This window comes from Sceloporus occidentalis, unplaced genomic scaffold, assembly GCF_023333645.1.
Source record: "Sceloporus occidentalis isolate IW3139 unplaced genomic scaffold, rSceOcc1.0.p SCAF_1, whole genome shotgun sequence".
Taxonomy (NCBI): Eukaryota; Metazoa; Chordata; class Lepidosauria; order Squamata; family Phrynosomatidae; genus Sceloporus; species Sceloporus occidentalis.
Genome location: NW_028316981.1, coordinates 297,430,664 through 297,446,387, shown reverse-complemented (window position 1 = coordinate 297,446,387; position 15,724 = coordinate 297,430,664). Strand labels below are relative to the sequence as shown.

At 40.6% G+C, this 15,724-nt stretch overlaps 1 protein-coding gene across 1 annotated transcript; it reads right to left on the bottom strand.

Moving 5' to 3' along the window:
* Positions 1-869: 869 nt before the first annotated feature.
* Positions 870-14,747, bottom strand: LOC149324123 (alpha-methylacyl-CoA racemase-like). The gene is made up of 5 exons (XM_089513363.1): positions 14,495-14,747; positions 11,010-11,153; positions 9,264-9,424; positions 6,060-6,246; positions 870-1,279 (listed from the first exon to the last, which is right to left on the bottom strand). The coding sequence occupies exons 1-5, from the start codon at positions 14,745-14,747 to the stop codon at positions 870-872; spliced, it is 1,155 nt and encodes a 384-aa protein (XP_089369489.1).
* Between the last annotated feature and the right edge of the window lie 977 nt (positions 14,748-15,724).

Genomic DNA, 15,724 nt, shown 5'->3' with positions numbered 1-15,724 from the left:
AAATATGGAGGGACAACTGTAATTTTAAAATTTAAAGCCCAGTTGTCTGTTCAGTAGACTCTGAGAGTGAGGTGGAGGTGAATCAAAGCTTTGTGCAACGCATTGTTCGGCTTTAGTTTGAACACCTAAACATGAACAAAGGCTTTTAGGGAGCTCCAGGGACTCATTTTTTTTAAAAAGCTAATATTTTGTTTTTGGGAGCATTGTAACAGCGTGGTAGATAAGTTGTAGACTGAGTTGTTTGTTCAGGCCATAAGGTATAACCAATGTACACAATAAACTCTAAATATAAAAATCAAAAATAGGGAAGGCCGAACTTGTTAGACCCAACTCATTCATTGGGATCATTAAATAAAAAGGTAAAGAATAAAATCATTTACTAGAATCATAATCTAGCACATAAATATATGTCATGTTCTAGTGCCATGTGGCTAATGTTGGGAGCTATTCCTTGCTTGGAGGGAGGGGGAGGGGCCATTATTCACATCCCTTCAACATCTGATGCTTGTACATTATGCACCCCTATTATAGGGCTATAAAACAAGCAATATGAAATGCACTGTCTCCACTGCTCCACAGACATACGATGAGAAGGCTATTACAGGATCTTTAAATATTACCCAACCAAATGTCCTGGAGACATTTTGAAAACTGAAACAAAGAAAAAATTAGGATCACCAAAATGTTACAAATACATCTATTTCTTGTTTTTTCACTATACTTTTTTGGTTACTAAATCTAAGACTTTAGAGGTCCGAATAAAACATATTGTCCATTTCTCTCTTTTTTGTTGTTGTTACTAAGAATATAGCACCAATTGCATCAAAAATAGAATATTTTTGTATTGACTCTTGATCTGTAGTTTTATGTTACAGGTTAGCTTTTGGGTTGTTGACTTCAATAACTTTAAGAGAAAGGAGCTGTGAAATCTCTTCCTTGGAAAAACCATACTCCAAGAGGACCTCTTTGGTATGTTCTCCTATAAATGGATCCCTTTTGGAAGAAGGGACAGCTGGAGTCCTAGAAAGAATGGGGGAAGGTCTAGGACTTATCTCATCCTGATCATTTTTAAGAAATGAACCTCGTTCTTTGCTGTGTGGATGCAAGGCAGCAGCATCCAAAGTCAAAACTGGTGTCACACAGGCATCAATGTCATCAAAGATTGCACACCACTCTGCTTGGGTTTTTGTTGAGAACACATCTGCAAAGATCTTCTTCATTTCAGGCCAATCAGAGAAACTCATCTGACTGGGAAGTTTCTGAGAATCTAGCCCCAGACCTGAAAGAGATTATGAGAAGAAAAAAGACAATTCACTGACCTTTGCCAAAAAGATTACATTTATTAGCAGGGAGAAAGAGTATGAACTATGTAGATTAAATAAGACAGTGGAAATGTCAAAAACATTGTATTCGCACATTGCATGTTTACCTGTAAATATACACAATGCTCTTGCACAATCATACTGAACTCATGATATTACAACCGTATCTAGCCATGCAAAAAAAAAAAGAAGTCTGGATTATTTTACCTCCTGAGTGTCGTGAATCATCTACAAATCATTCCCAGATCACTGCACTTCTCAGGGAAAGTATGGCCCCTACCCACTAGAAAAATGAGCTCTGCTATTTTGGAAGTGTAAGAAGAGTCTATAGTATCAAAGCAGAATGCATTGTGGCATCTTTAATACATTTCCTGTGGTATAAATATTCAGATAATACATTTATACAAATATTCAGAGACTAAGATCAACGCAGTTATATATACAACTGCAGAAGACAAAACACGCTCTAAATGAAAGCTCATGTCATGTTAATTCTGCTACTGTATATGTGATGTTCACTCACTTGGTGCCCTAGATTCTGCTCTGCATACCTTTCCCCAGCCTTAGATGCTGATGACTTATCATAGAAAATGCTATTGAACTAGAAGAACCAATGAATCTCACTCAAAACTACTGAACACATGTCTAAATATATTATTCTATCCAGAAATGATAGGTAATCCATTGAATTTCTTTCATCTTTCAAGCCCTGGTTTATCTCTTGAATGAGTGACCAATTGAAATGAACTTGGGATATATTATCCCATAATAGCTGATCTATTCACAACATAAATTGGGAGGATATTGAAAACATACTTTCACTCCAAGCACTACTAAACTTTTTTGAACAAAAATACTCCAAATACTCCATTCAGAGGATACAAGCCCTTCAGTTACCACTGTTCTTGTTCCCTCACCATATTTCTGAGAAAGAAGAGCTATAGCAGTGATTGATGAGATTAGTTCTCAATATCTGTCTTCTTCTATTTGTGCAGGACAGAGGCTGACCAGTTACATTTGTGATGTTTTGCCTTGAAGCAAACAAATAAGCTTTAGGTCTTGCTTCCAAGTCAAAGACTTCCAGGCTTGCCATTTCTTTTTCCTGAAGGTATCAAGTTAGCATTATTCATCTAGGAGCCACGTGGCATTCCACATGGGGTTGCTCGGCAGTTCCCAGCATTCTTCACCATTGGCTGTGATGTCTAACCTGCTGGAGTTGCAGTTCAACATTATCTGGAAGGCCAAAGGATTCCCACCCCTCTCCTAGAGAATATCAGAGCTCTGCGCAACTGTGTTATTTCTGCAAGTGACCTTTGTCATTTTCTGCAAGTGATCCATGCTCTCATAGCCAACCATGAGAGATAGTTTAAATGTGAAAACATGGGATGCAAGCCATACCCCAATATTTCTAGGAATACCCAGCTCCCCCAAATGTATTTTGAAACAGGCTGAACTATTTGTGCAGAAATGCTGAGAGGAACAGTTGGCCCTGAAAATACTGCACCGAAAGGAAGCAAAGCAGTCTATAGTGTAAACATGCCACAAGTGCCTGTGGATAAATATTATAAAATATATTTGCAGTGAGCAAGAAACATTTTGGAATGAGATGACTAAAAATTATCCTTCTATAGAAGCTTTCATAAGTACAGTAGCATCTATTAAAGCAGCAATTAAAATCGAGCCAAACTGCAGTAAACATCGCATAGTCAACTCACGGAAATTTGCAAATGCTCTTTTCAGAGGACATACCAAGTCACAGGTATTTTCCCTTGGCTGGGCAAGAAAGCTACTGCCTCCTCCCTACTCTGTCCCTCTACAGAATCCAGAGCCATGGAATAACGATCAAAGGTCTGAAAACCAAGTCTTATGAGGAAAGGCTTAGGAAGTGGGATATGTTTATCTTGGAGAAGAGACTACTGAGAGGCGCCATTTTGCTTTTGTTTATTTGATTTTTTCATCATAATAAAATTATTTTGCATCTTCGTAATGTTGAGTCTTATGTACATCAAGTGGCAACCATGCCAATTAAATCCATGTCAACTCCAGGTTTCCAAAGAAATGTGGAAAATTCAAAGGATATGTGTGTGTGAATACTTCTGCAAGGCACTATATATCAAGCCCAGTTTCTTAACCCACCCCACCAAGGCCTTCAGAGCTATCCTGTAGTTCTTTGATTGGCATTCTTCCCTCAGCTTTAACAGTGCAGTCCTAAACATGTCTCAAATGAAAGTTCCACTGAAATCACCAAGGACTGCTGTCACAGAGGTAGGTACTGATCTACAACCTAAAACTTCCCTACTTTAAAGCTAAACTAACAACAGAGAATGTAATAGACATTCTCTCCACCTGCACAGAGCAAGGCGGGATATTAAACACCCACTTCTGAGCTAGGTTCAAGATGTGTGGCAATACAATTACTCCTTGCCAATTTGATATTACTCTGTGTGTGTGTGTGTGTGTAAAAGAATCTGTTTGTTTCAAACTACCACTCTATTACAGTTACAAGGCAGTCAGGGAGCAACCTCTTAAGAGGTTATGTGTTGGCTTGTAGCAATAAAAGAAATGGAAATGATATCTGACAGGTCAAGTTGCATTCTTGTATTAGCTTGTCCTCTAGCATGTAAATCAGGCCTAAATGCATGCCTACATTGGCTACTTAATCTGGGGCCAGTCTGGAGCATTATGCCTTGGAGCAGCCACAGTGGCGACCACACACACCAGGCTGAATTTGGTGTAACGCCACATCTTTGTGCACCCAGGTCCCAGGCCAACACCACATTGGCTCTGCTGGCTTGTCCCCCTTGTAAACACCATTTCCTTATGGGCAGAAGCTCCCTGTGAGAGCATGCCTGGCTTGTCATTGCTTATGAAAAGGTCAGAATGGGATACTCTGTTATGTGATCAACGAAGAGGGAGCCGCTACCCCCTCCTTATAGATTGCAGGGGCACATTGTTCTGCCCTCAGAAGAAGCAACGGCACACCAGGCAGGAGCTCCATGTTGAACAACCCTCTGTGTCCTCATCCTACTCTCTTCTATTACTCATTTAAAACATCAATTTATTTGCAGTTGCTCATTTTATCATTTAAAATATAATTAACTGAAAGCTTTACTTTGAAGTAGAAAATGGCAAAAAACACTCTACGTGCAATGCTTACTCATTAGGCTACTGCTACCCCATATTTAATATTCTAAACAAACCAAAACAGGTATGTTTAACAGAGATGTTTTACAGGTGGGCGTGAAACTGGCTGTTTAAATTACAGAAGCATCAACTTTTTAAAAAGCAATAATGGTAAGGAGAGGGATAAGTTTCTTAACAAATTGCTTTAGATTGGGTAATTAAACTCTCTAGTTTAGATAGGGTAATTAAACATGATCGAGGAAGCCAGCACAGAATTTACCTAAATAAGAGTAGAACTGTACGCATAGTATCTTGTTATTTTTGTCTTTATGCACTGTTATCCTGTTTATACGCAATGGCCTTTCTCCTCTATAGTTCCAATAGATTTTATTTATAAGCAAACAAAGGTTTTGCTCGGCATTTCCTACTGCACTATGCCTGCAACAGGCTCCCTTTCGGTCACTGCTCTTGTGATGCAAGAAAGAATAAATTCTGAGCCTGTTTTCTGGATTTTATGATTGCCTTGGCCTCTGGAGGAGAGAAGAGCAGAAGCTGGTGACAGGCTCTCCTTGTCAGTTTCAACTGCCATTACTTTGGCCTCTGAGGGGAGAAGAGCAGCCAGGCACAGCTCCATCATGCTTTGATCCAGCAGCTCTCTCTCTGGCCTCTGAAAGAGAGAGGAACAGCCAGGCACAATTCCATCTTGTCTTTGCCCACTGGCTGGTGAGAGTTGCCCCTCCAGATTATAATTACCATTGCTTTGGCCTCTGAGAGAGGGAATAGCAGCCAGTGTCTTCTGAACTTAGTCCCCTTCCTCACTGCCATCCACTTTTCCTTATACATCCTGTGTTATATCGACTGTAAGCCTGTGAGGCAGGAAACTGTCAAATTAAAGGTTTATAAACTGCCCAAGAGTCTTTTTTGGCTGAAGGACCAGGATATAAATGATCTAAATAAATAATAAAGATCTCTCTTTACAAGGACTGCAAATGTTCTTGTTTTTTCTACATTGGCAAGTGCACATTTACAAGATGATTTTAGGGGGGGACTTGGTTACTGAAATAAAAGCTCCCATTTGTTTGGAGAAGATGGAAGTTCAGCCTGAGTAGCTTAACAGATTTTTTAATGCTAGGATTTGAATATGAGCTAATAAACTTGCTATGTGGTCTTGATGTAAGGGATTTCACACTTCGGTAGACCCATCTGTAAAATGGGAGTAATGATTTTTGTGCAGCTGATAGATAAAGTAAAGCAACTTGCAGGTTAAAATGCTGGCAGTATTATTAATAATAATATTCACATATGTGTTTAAAACACAAAAGCCAAACTATCCTTCCTTTCTTAAAACCACTTTTGATGTAGGGAGCCCTGGTGGCACAGTGGTTAAATGCTGGTACTGCAGCTACAAAGTTGTTCACAACTTCATCAGTTTGATCCTGAAGGGCTCCAAGGTTGATTCAGCCTTCCATCCTTTTATAGGTCAGTAAAATGAATACCCAGCTTGTTGAGGGCAATTGATTTATAGATTGTAAACTGCTTAGAGAGTGCAAGTTCACTGATAAGCAGTATAGAAATGTACTTGCTATTACTATTGCTTGATGTAGAACAACTTACCACTGATGAACTGCTTGTAAAATTGTGGTTCAAGAGCACCAACAGCCATGTATTTCCCATCTGAAGTCTTATACGTTTCATAAAAAGGAGCTCCACTGTCCAGCAGGTTTTCCCCACGAGGTCTGTTCCAAAGACCCAGGTTTTGTGATTTCCACAAAAAGGAGCTTAAGTATGCTAAACCTTCTACCTTAAAGATACAATAAAAAAATCATAATAAATCAGTAAAATTATACAGCAAATAGTGTTCATAGGAACAGGGCATTTCTCTTCTAGATGTTTCTTCCTGTAACTGAAATCAACACTCTAATCTGATAAGAACTTTCTTTTTGCTTTCTTTACCTTTCTCCAGACGCTTCCTGAACTTTTAAAAAGTACATATTGTTTTTAAATCTTGCCTTTGAATTTTTGCAATACTCTCTATTGGCCGGTAGCATTAAGTATAGTTGTTGCAGAAAGACATGGGCTTAAATCCCTAGAGTAGAGCTTCTATATTAATTAAAGTACATGCTGATTCACCATTCAGCATCTGATTCAATGGGTCTACTTGCCATTGGAAATAGTAGGATTCCACCCTTGGTATCTAAAAATACGGTTGCTCCTTTTCAGCCTTGGTCAGCTGAAGCTTCAGCCAAAAACCACAAATGCATATTAAATAAGGGATTCTGGAGCACCTATTTGTTGCCTTATCTGTCGTAAGCAGGCGCACACAACTACAGTAGGATTGGGTAGAGTAGAATCCCATTTTTTCCTAGCTCAAGCTTTATTTACACTGTTTACTGCAGACATGCTGCTGCAACCTGGCACTGAAAATGTTTGCTTCTCCAGTCCTCCACTATCTTCCCAGTATTGGTGGCCAGAAGACAAGGAGGAACCAGAGACTGGACAGGTATTATTATTATTATTATTTGGTAAAAAGCAGCTTTTTCGTCCAAAGCTTTCTTAATTGAGGTATGCCGATAATATCACCATGGAATTCATAAGAAAAGTGGAGGAAAAATGTCATCCTGGATGCATTTCAGAAGAAGCCTTGAAGTGATCGTTAGAATATTCAAAATGTTTTTGTTTACTTATGCAATCCATACCTGACTTGGTTGTTTCATTTGACATGTACATATAGATAGTTTAGAATAAAAAGTTTGCTGAAACATGTAGAAGTATTCTTCCTACTTTGTGATGCTGAAACCTCTCAGTTCTTTTCTTGTTATTCCTACCTCTGGTATCAAATTTTACAAAAATAATGTCCAAGAACACATCCCTTTTATTAACTGACGTATACATGTAATAACCAAGACATTACTTTTTAAAAACTACAGTTGGCACTTGGTATACACAGACTTGCCATCTGCAGAATTAAGCATCTGTGAATGGCAAGCCCACATTGTTTCCAGTGGTGGTGCAGCCACACAGCCATGTCGCCATTAGGAACAACAGGGCTTCCTACCTTCCTCCCTGCCAAGAGCTCAGAAGAAAAGAGAAGCCGCTCCTGGCTGGAGCAGAAAAAGTTAACTCAGGGTCTGCTGAGCTGCTTCCACCCTACCTCTTTCACATTCTTTTCAGCCACTGGTTGGAGAGAGCTGTCAGTCACCCAGTCTTCCTCCTCAGGTGATTGATGACTCCTTCCTACCACTGGCTGTCTCTGCCCCACCTCTTTCACATTGAAGATTTTCACACGGGCACTTACCATGGGTTAAGCACCAGTAAAATGCCAGTAAAATGTCCCTGAAGCATGAAGGTGTGAAAGCTGGTTGCGCTTCTGAAATGTCAGTGAAGCATTCCCTCGCCCCTACTATCCTTGAATCGTTCACAGAATAGGAAATGGCTGCTCCATGAATGATTCAAGGATGTTAGAGGCGAAGGGATGCTTCACTGACATTTCAGAAGCGCAACCAGCTTTCACACCCTCGCACTTCAGGGACGTTTTACTGGCACTTAACCCACGGTAAGCGCCACTGTGAAAATATTCATTCTCTTCGGCTTCTGCTCAAAGGGAGCTGTCAGTCACCCAGTCCTTGTCCCCAAGTGATTGATGGCTCCCTCCTACCACTGGCTAAAGAGAATGTGAAAGAGGTGGGGCACAGGCAGCCCTTTAGACCCTGAGTTAACTTTTTCTGCTCCAGCCAGGAGTGGCTTCTCTGGCCTTCTGAGGCCTCGATGGCGAGGAAGGTAGGAAGCCCTGTTGTTCCTAATGGTGGTGTGGCCACATGGCTGCACCACTATTGGGAACAATGTGGGCTTGAGCATCTGTGGATTTTAGTATCCATTGAGGGGGGGGGGGGCTGGAATGGATCCCCCATGGATACCGAATCCTGACTGTATGCTTCAAGCTCTATTGCTACAGTTATGGAATCTTCTGTCTCTTTTCCCTTGTCATGAAATTAATTAGTTAATTAGAAGTGAAGATTAAGAGGTGATATGATAGTCCTGTTAAACATTTGAAGGGATGTCATACTGAGGATGGAGCAAGCTTGTTTTCTGCTGCTCCAGAGACTAGAACACGGAACAATGGATACAAGGTACAGGAAAAGAGATTCCACCTAAACAGTGGGAGGAACCAGTAAGAGCTGTTTAACAGTGGAATAGGCTGCCTCAGGGAGTGGTGGAGTCTCCTTCTTTGGAGGTTTTGAAACAGGCTGGATGGCCATCTGTTGGGAATGCTTTGATTGTGAGTTCCTGCATAGCAGAATGGTGTTGGACTGGATGGCCCTTGTAGTCTCTTCCAACTCTATGATTCTATGATTCAATGATTCTAGTCAATGCACATTAATATTTAGCAAGTGCAGGAAAAAACATTTTGGATGGAACTAGTATAAATAGCCTCACTCCAAAGAAAATTATTGCTAGAGTGTAATCTACAAAAAAACTTGTAATAGAATCATGACCAGGAAACAACTTTGCTTACTCTTCTATCGATTTGCCACCAAAAGAAAATAATATCAGGAAACTTTCAAATAATCAGCCAATACAATAAATCCAAGTAAGCAACTGACCTGACCATTTTGCTCATTTGATTCTACAGAATCTGGCTAATGCACCTGAAGGTGAATGTATAGCCTCATCTAGGGCTATGCATCACATCTTCCAGATTAGTCAGAACTGGATTAAAACACAAATTATAAGAACAAAGGACATTAGGCTCTTGTTTCCAAGTAAACAAAGTTCTACCTGCCCTTTTAGAGTCTGTACTTTGTTTCCTTTTCAGCTTACCATACTTGCATCAATGACTTGTCCTTTTCCAGATTTAGTACGTTCAAAGAGTGCCATAATGATGCCCATCGCACACATGACACCACCACCCGCAAAATCAGCCAGAACATTGCCTGGAGGATAAGGATTTTCATCTTTTCTGCCAACCTTCGACAAAATACCTATATGGAATTAAACACATTTTAAAATACACAATGCTGTTGCTATATTTATACATCCATTTAAAATACTGTTAGGCAACACTTCAAAGCAGATATCCAAAACTTACAAAATAAGTTTGTATGTGTTGATTGTTGCACATGTGCCATTAGCTAAGGTGTGGCAATAAACAAGGGGCCAAAACAGATGGCCGTTTAAAGCCTGCTTCAAAGGCTTTATAGGAGCACGGCATTTATATGCCGCTGTAGAGTCAAATGAGCAAAATGCTCCAAAGACATCTGGAAGCCACCCAGCTTTGAGATGCTCCAGCAGAATGGCCTTTATGTACCACACGCTGCCAGTGCATCTTGAAGTTGTCCTGGGCTATGGCAGGGCTGGGAAAGGCACCTCTTTCCCAGCCCAATAGGAGCGGATCTTTTCCACTCCTATTTGGGCCAGGTTCAAGGCAGATTGGGGCCATGGTGTGTGTATGCTGTGGCCCCAATCCATCTTCAGTGGGGGCAGCTTCAAGTCACCCCTTTGGGTCTGTAAAATCAACAGTATGAAAAACTGTAGGGAGATATGCTTATTATTTATTTAATAAAATATATTATATTACAACCTATATCACAAGTTATCAGGGCCATGTACATATGGAATCAGTTTTAAATAGTTTCAGACAGTTCAGGTTTTTTAACCATTAAGATTGTGCTGACCAAAAGGCTGTAATAAAGTTATTATTATTTAACCATTAAGGAATAATTTGAACAGTCACTCTAAAGCATATTAAAATTTGAAACAAATTACATGAGTTTAAAACCATGCATCTGCAATTGGGCAAAATCATTTGATTTTATATTATTTCATATAAAGACATATCCTATTCTGGCATCTAGCATCAGCATGAATTAGGGTCCTTCCACAACTGGAATGCCATAGCAGGAGTTCTCCCATGTCCTCACGTGATGTATTGTTCCCACTAGTGCATAAAATCACAGTTTTTAAACTGTTGTGGAACGGCTGGTTGAGTGCTATTCAGTCCTTTTGGGAAGGATGGAGTCTTCATAATAATTAATGGAACTGACAGAGGATCACTTGCTTTATTCTCTCAAATATTTAATTATGGGTTGACCATGATTGGCTGTAATAATATAATATGGGTTATATTAGGTACACTGTCAAATCTATTTATATTTAATCTGTTGACACTAGATATTTACTTATTGATTTCATTTGCCAGTTTGCTTTCAGTATCAATAAAAACAGATATGGGAAGGGGAACCTGTGCAAGCTTATGTAAATATATTTGAAAGTAAGTCCCACTAAAAGTAAATCTCAACAGGGATTATTCCTAAAACATTGTGCATAGAATCATAGCCCAAAACATTTTGAGGTATAGTAACAACTATTCCAGGAATAACTGTGGACAGCTGGACTCTGATGTCCAAAGGTCAGTGCTCACCAGCAAAACTTTACCAACATGTCAAAAAGCTGATATCACAATCAGGCATAAACTGGCTCATTTACTCAGCTGGACAAATACAGAAAATTTAGCACTGCTAAATTACAATCTAGCACATCTACATGTGTGTGTGCGTGCGTGCATACCTGAGACTGCTGAATAGTTGATATCATGACCTGCCAACTTGGCATATTTTCCTTCATGGCCATATCCAGTTAACCTAGCATAGATGAGTTTGGGGTTGTCCTGAAGGAGGATATCTGGAGAAAGACCCAGTTTTTCCATGACACCTGAACAGGAAGATAAAATTAATATCCATAAGTGTGAATGTAAAAACACTACTGTCATCATCAGACCTGGGAGGGAGTGAAAAAGACAGGCCCAATTCCATCAGGTCTAACTGTAAATTCTGTCACATTGCTCTCTTTTATTTTATTTATTTTTTGTATTTTATTTGATTGTATTCTCTGTATTTTTATTGCTTATTATTATTATTATTATTACTACTACTACTAAATACATTAGTATGTAAATGCATATAGGTGGATTATAATGGCTGATTTGGCTGGCTTGGCCAGTTGTTTAACACTGATGCCCTATAATGGCATATTCCAGATAGCCAGTTCTTTTGCTGTCATTCTTATTTTTAATATTCAAGAAAGGGAGCCCAGAATAGCACTGAGATAGGAAGAACAGACTGTACAAGCCCTTTGAGCATTCTGTTTCTGTGGTTCTCTGCATGTCCAAATCAGAGCATCCACATCCTCATTCTCCCATGGGGAGACTCACAAGTTCTTGATTTAATAGCAAGTGCATTCCCATGGAGGAAGAGATGCAAAACTTTGACTTCAAACATGACAAGGGAAGGCAGACACCAGAAGTGAAGCTGTTTCTACTTCCTCCTACTTGCTCTCTATGTGGCTTTTGACATTTCATACAAATGGAAGCAGACTGAATGCTAGTCAAGCTTTTCTTTCCAACCTTGTCTATAACTTGCAAAGTGTGATCAGTTCACATTCCCATTTGATGAAAAAGCCCATCCACGTGCATTTTAAAAAAGTACAAGAGAGCAGGCTATGTATGTGAGCAATGTCACAGTCTGTGCAAATATTTCTAAATATAAAAATTTCAAAGACAAACAGAAAATTGTGGGAGTTGCATCTGTTAGTAGGAAAAGTATCTGTCTCGGATGTCTTCCCATAAGATATTAAAATGAAACACAAATAAACCACCACCACACTGAAGCAGCTGAATGAATTCTATGCCCCCCAAAACAGCACTGCTCTGTGTGCGTGCATTTACATGTGCCTTCATGACACCTGTTGAATTCTGGCAACTCCATGAACTCCATTGGGTTTTTTTAGGCAAGGAATGCTCAGAAGTAGTTTGCCAGTTTCTTTCTCTGAAACAAAGCCTACAGCACCTGATATTCTTTGGTGGTCTCCTGTCCAAGTACTAACCAAGGCCCTTTTGTTTCCAAGATCAGTCAGGATCTGATTCAAGCAAAAACCCTTTTAAAAAATCAGCCAGACATTTCAAATTCTGTTAGTGTCTTCAGCTGACTTATCTGCCATTTGTATTGTTTTATGGTGTTGTGGTCTGTCACTGGGTTTTAATATATTGCAAGCAGAACTAGAATATAGAAAAGAGATGACTTTTCTATTCAGGACTGGGAATAAAATAGCCTCCAGCTGTTGTTGAACTGCATGTCGCAACAGTCCTAGCCACCACAGTCTATGGTGAGGAATTCTGAAAACTGCAGTCCAACGTTATCTGGGAAGGTCACATGAGTGCTGCCCCTGCAATAAATGTTATAAATAAATGTTATAAACACTCAGCTAATGGATTTCCTGTGAAAATATCCCTTTCTTAAGGGCTGTATATGAATTATAGGAACAAGCTGGTCCCCAGGGACGTAGCTAGGATTTTAGGAAGGGGGGGTCCAGGCTAAGTGCCACCATTATAATGGGGCTTGGGTGCGGCGGTGCAGCACCACACACCATTCATTTTTCTAATGGAAGGGGGGGGTCTGGACCCCAAGAACCCCCCCCCCTTGGCTACGTCCCTGTGATCCCCATCATTTCCAACCCAGATTGGGAAGGAAGAGTACCTACTTTAGGGATGACATGAGGGGGAAAAAATCCTTTTCTCTTTCCATTTAATTCACAGTTGGCCCTCTAGTATCCATCGATTTTTCATCCACGGATTCAAGCATCCACAGACTGAAAATATTCCAAAATATATAAATTCTAAAAAGGAAACCTTGATTTTCCTATTTTATATAATGATTTTGCCATTTTATTTTATTCTGCCACACTGCATAATTAATGCAGATAGACATCACTTTAACACTTATGGATCCATCCTATGGAATCCTAGGATCTGTAGTTTATTGTGGCACCAGAGGTCTCTTAAAGACAAGGCTAAAGTATCTCTCAAAACTACAAATCCCAGGATGAGATCAGCATTAGAAACTCATTAACACTGTGGTTTGAGCATTGGACTATGACTCTGGAGACTAGGGTCTGATTCCCAGCTCGGCCACGAAACACATAGGGTGACCTTGAGTAAGTCTCACACTCTCAGCCTCAGGGAAAGGCAATGGCAAACTCCCTTTGAACAAATATTGCCAAGAAAACCCCATGATAGGGGCCACCATAAGTTGGAAATAATTTGAAGGCATATAACATCAACGACAAAACTGTTAATATTGTAGGTACTTGAAGGCACCGTGAACAACACTGTAAAAATCTTCCAGCAATTATGAATAAAAAAAATAACAAAGCAATAGGATAGGATTATGAAGAAGAGAGGCATTGAGGAAGGTTGAGAAATCCACAATGGTGAGGTTGTCATGGTTGTTGTGTGCCTGCAAGTTATTTCCGATTTAGGGCAACCCTGTCGTGGCAAGGTTTGTTTAGAGAAGATCTGCCATGGCCTCCCTCTGAGGCTGAGAGAGTGTGACTTTCCTAAGGACACCCAATGGGTTTCACGGCCAAGCAGGGATTTGAACACTACTCTTTAAAGTTGTCCAACATTCAAACCGCTACACCATGCTGGCTCTCAGGGCTGATGGGAACTGCTGGGATTTGTAGTCCACTGTGTCAGAGCTCTCTGACAGAGAAGGCTAAATGTCTCACAAAACTACTGTTCCCAGATTCCATGGCACTGAGGAGGTGCCAAACTGGAATATCTCCAGTGCCTATGCAGCCAATGTGATGGAATTCTGGGAAGTGTAGCTTGTTGTGACACCAGAGCAGCTTCATTTCTCGATCCTAGTCCAAATCTTCCTACAGACAAATCTACTCATTAAACAATGTCCACATAAAACTCTGAATTTCTTTCAATATAAATAGCTAAAAACATTAAGAGCATTTTTCTCCTTAAACTGACATTTTGGTTCAAATTTGTACTGTTGAGACGCCAACTTTTGTTTAGTAAATACAGTAAAAGTTAAATAAGCATGCTAAAATCGGATTATGCTCTACTTAAGGAACTCTGATGAACAACAAAATACACTTCTCAGAATTCCATCGCATTGAGCCCTAGCAGTTCAAGCGGTGTCAAACCGGATCATTTCTGCAGTGTGGATGGGCTCGTAGCCCAAGGTTGAACCTGCAATGGGACGCACCTGGTCGGTAGGACTCGATGAGGACGTCAACCTTTTGGCACAAGTGCCTGAATGCAGCAACACCCTCGGGCCGCCTCAGGTCCATTGCCACCGAGCGCTTCCCACGGCCCTGGACATCAGCCACGATGGCCACCATCCGAGGAGTGCGGTCAACCCGCACCACCTCCGCCCCGAAGTCGGCCAGGATGAGACCACAGAGTGGGCCAGGTGCCAGGCCTGCCATCTCCAGCACCCGCACACCTCCCAGCGCCATTATGGCCACTGTCCGAACTGGGCCCAGGCAAAGAAGGGGAGAAGATGAAAGCTGAGGGAAGGGAAAGGCAGAAAGGCTGGCCCAAATGCCTCCTTAAAGTCCTGCAGGTTAAGGGCTATGGCTTCCCCCAGGCTGTAACCTGAGAAAGTCAGACCTCTGTGAAGGATGGCCAACCTTTGCCAATCCTTTGCTCTGAGGGTTATCCCTCCTCAGGGATAGCTGCTTGCCTTCCCAGCAAAAGGGGGCCAGTGGTGCCACAAAGTGGAGAAGGATGTGACCAAAGAGACACTCAAAGCACCAGTCTCAATAGGAATTCACTTGACAAGGTTTAATGGCAGCATTATACTTATAGCACTATTGCATGTAAATATTGCACTATTGCATTACATAATACTAGCTGAAAACCTCACAGACCTCAAACAGCTACTGGGGAAGATCAAGGAAGAAAGTGCAAACCTCTGAACATAAAAAAAAACCCAAAAATAATGACCAACTGAATTAGAAATAGAAATAGATAAAGAGTTCTCATTCCTGGGATCCAGCGATGACAGAAATGAGGCCTGCAGCCAGGATATCAGAAGATGATTAAGAATGGGGCAGGCAGCTATGAAAGAACTAGAAAAGATCCTTAAAATGCACAAAATGTGCCACAAAAATGGAGGAGGACGTGACCAAAGAGACCCTTAAAACACCTGTCTAAATATGTATTAATTTGATAAGGTATTACGGCAGTATTATATTTACAGCAGTGTGTGTATGTCAAGGTGAGCAAGTGTTCTAACCACAAAGTAGAACAAGACAACACAAAATGGAGGAAGTCCAAGCAAATGGAGGGCATGACCAACCTTGACTTAGCACATTCATGGTACTATATAGAGAACTGATAATAAAAGCTGAGATGGTGCATCATTGTTCCTTCTGAGAATGCGTTGTAAGATGCTTACTTTCATATCTTCACTAACATTTGCCAGAAACGT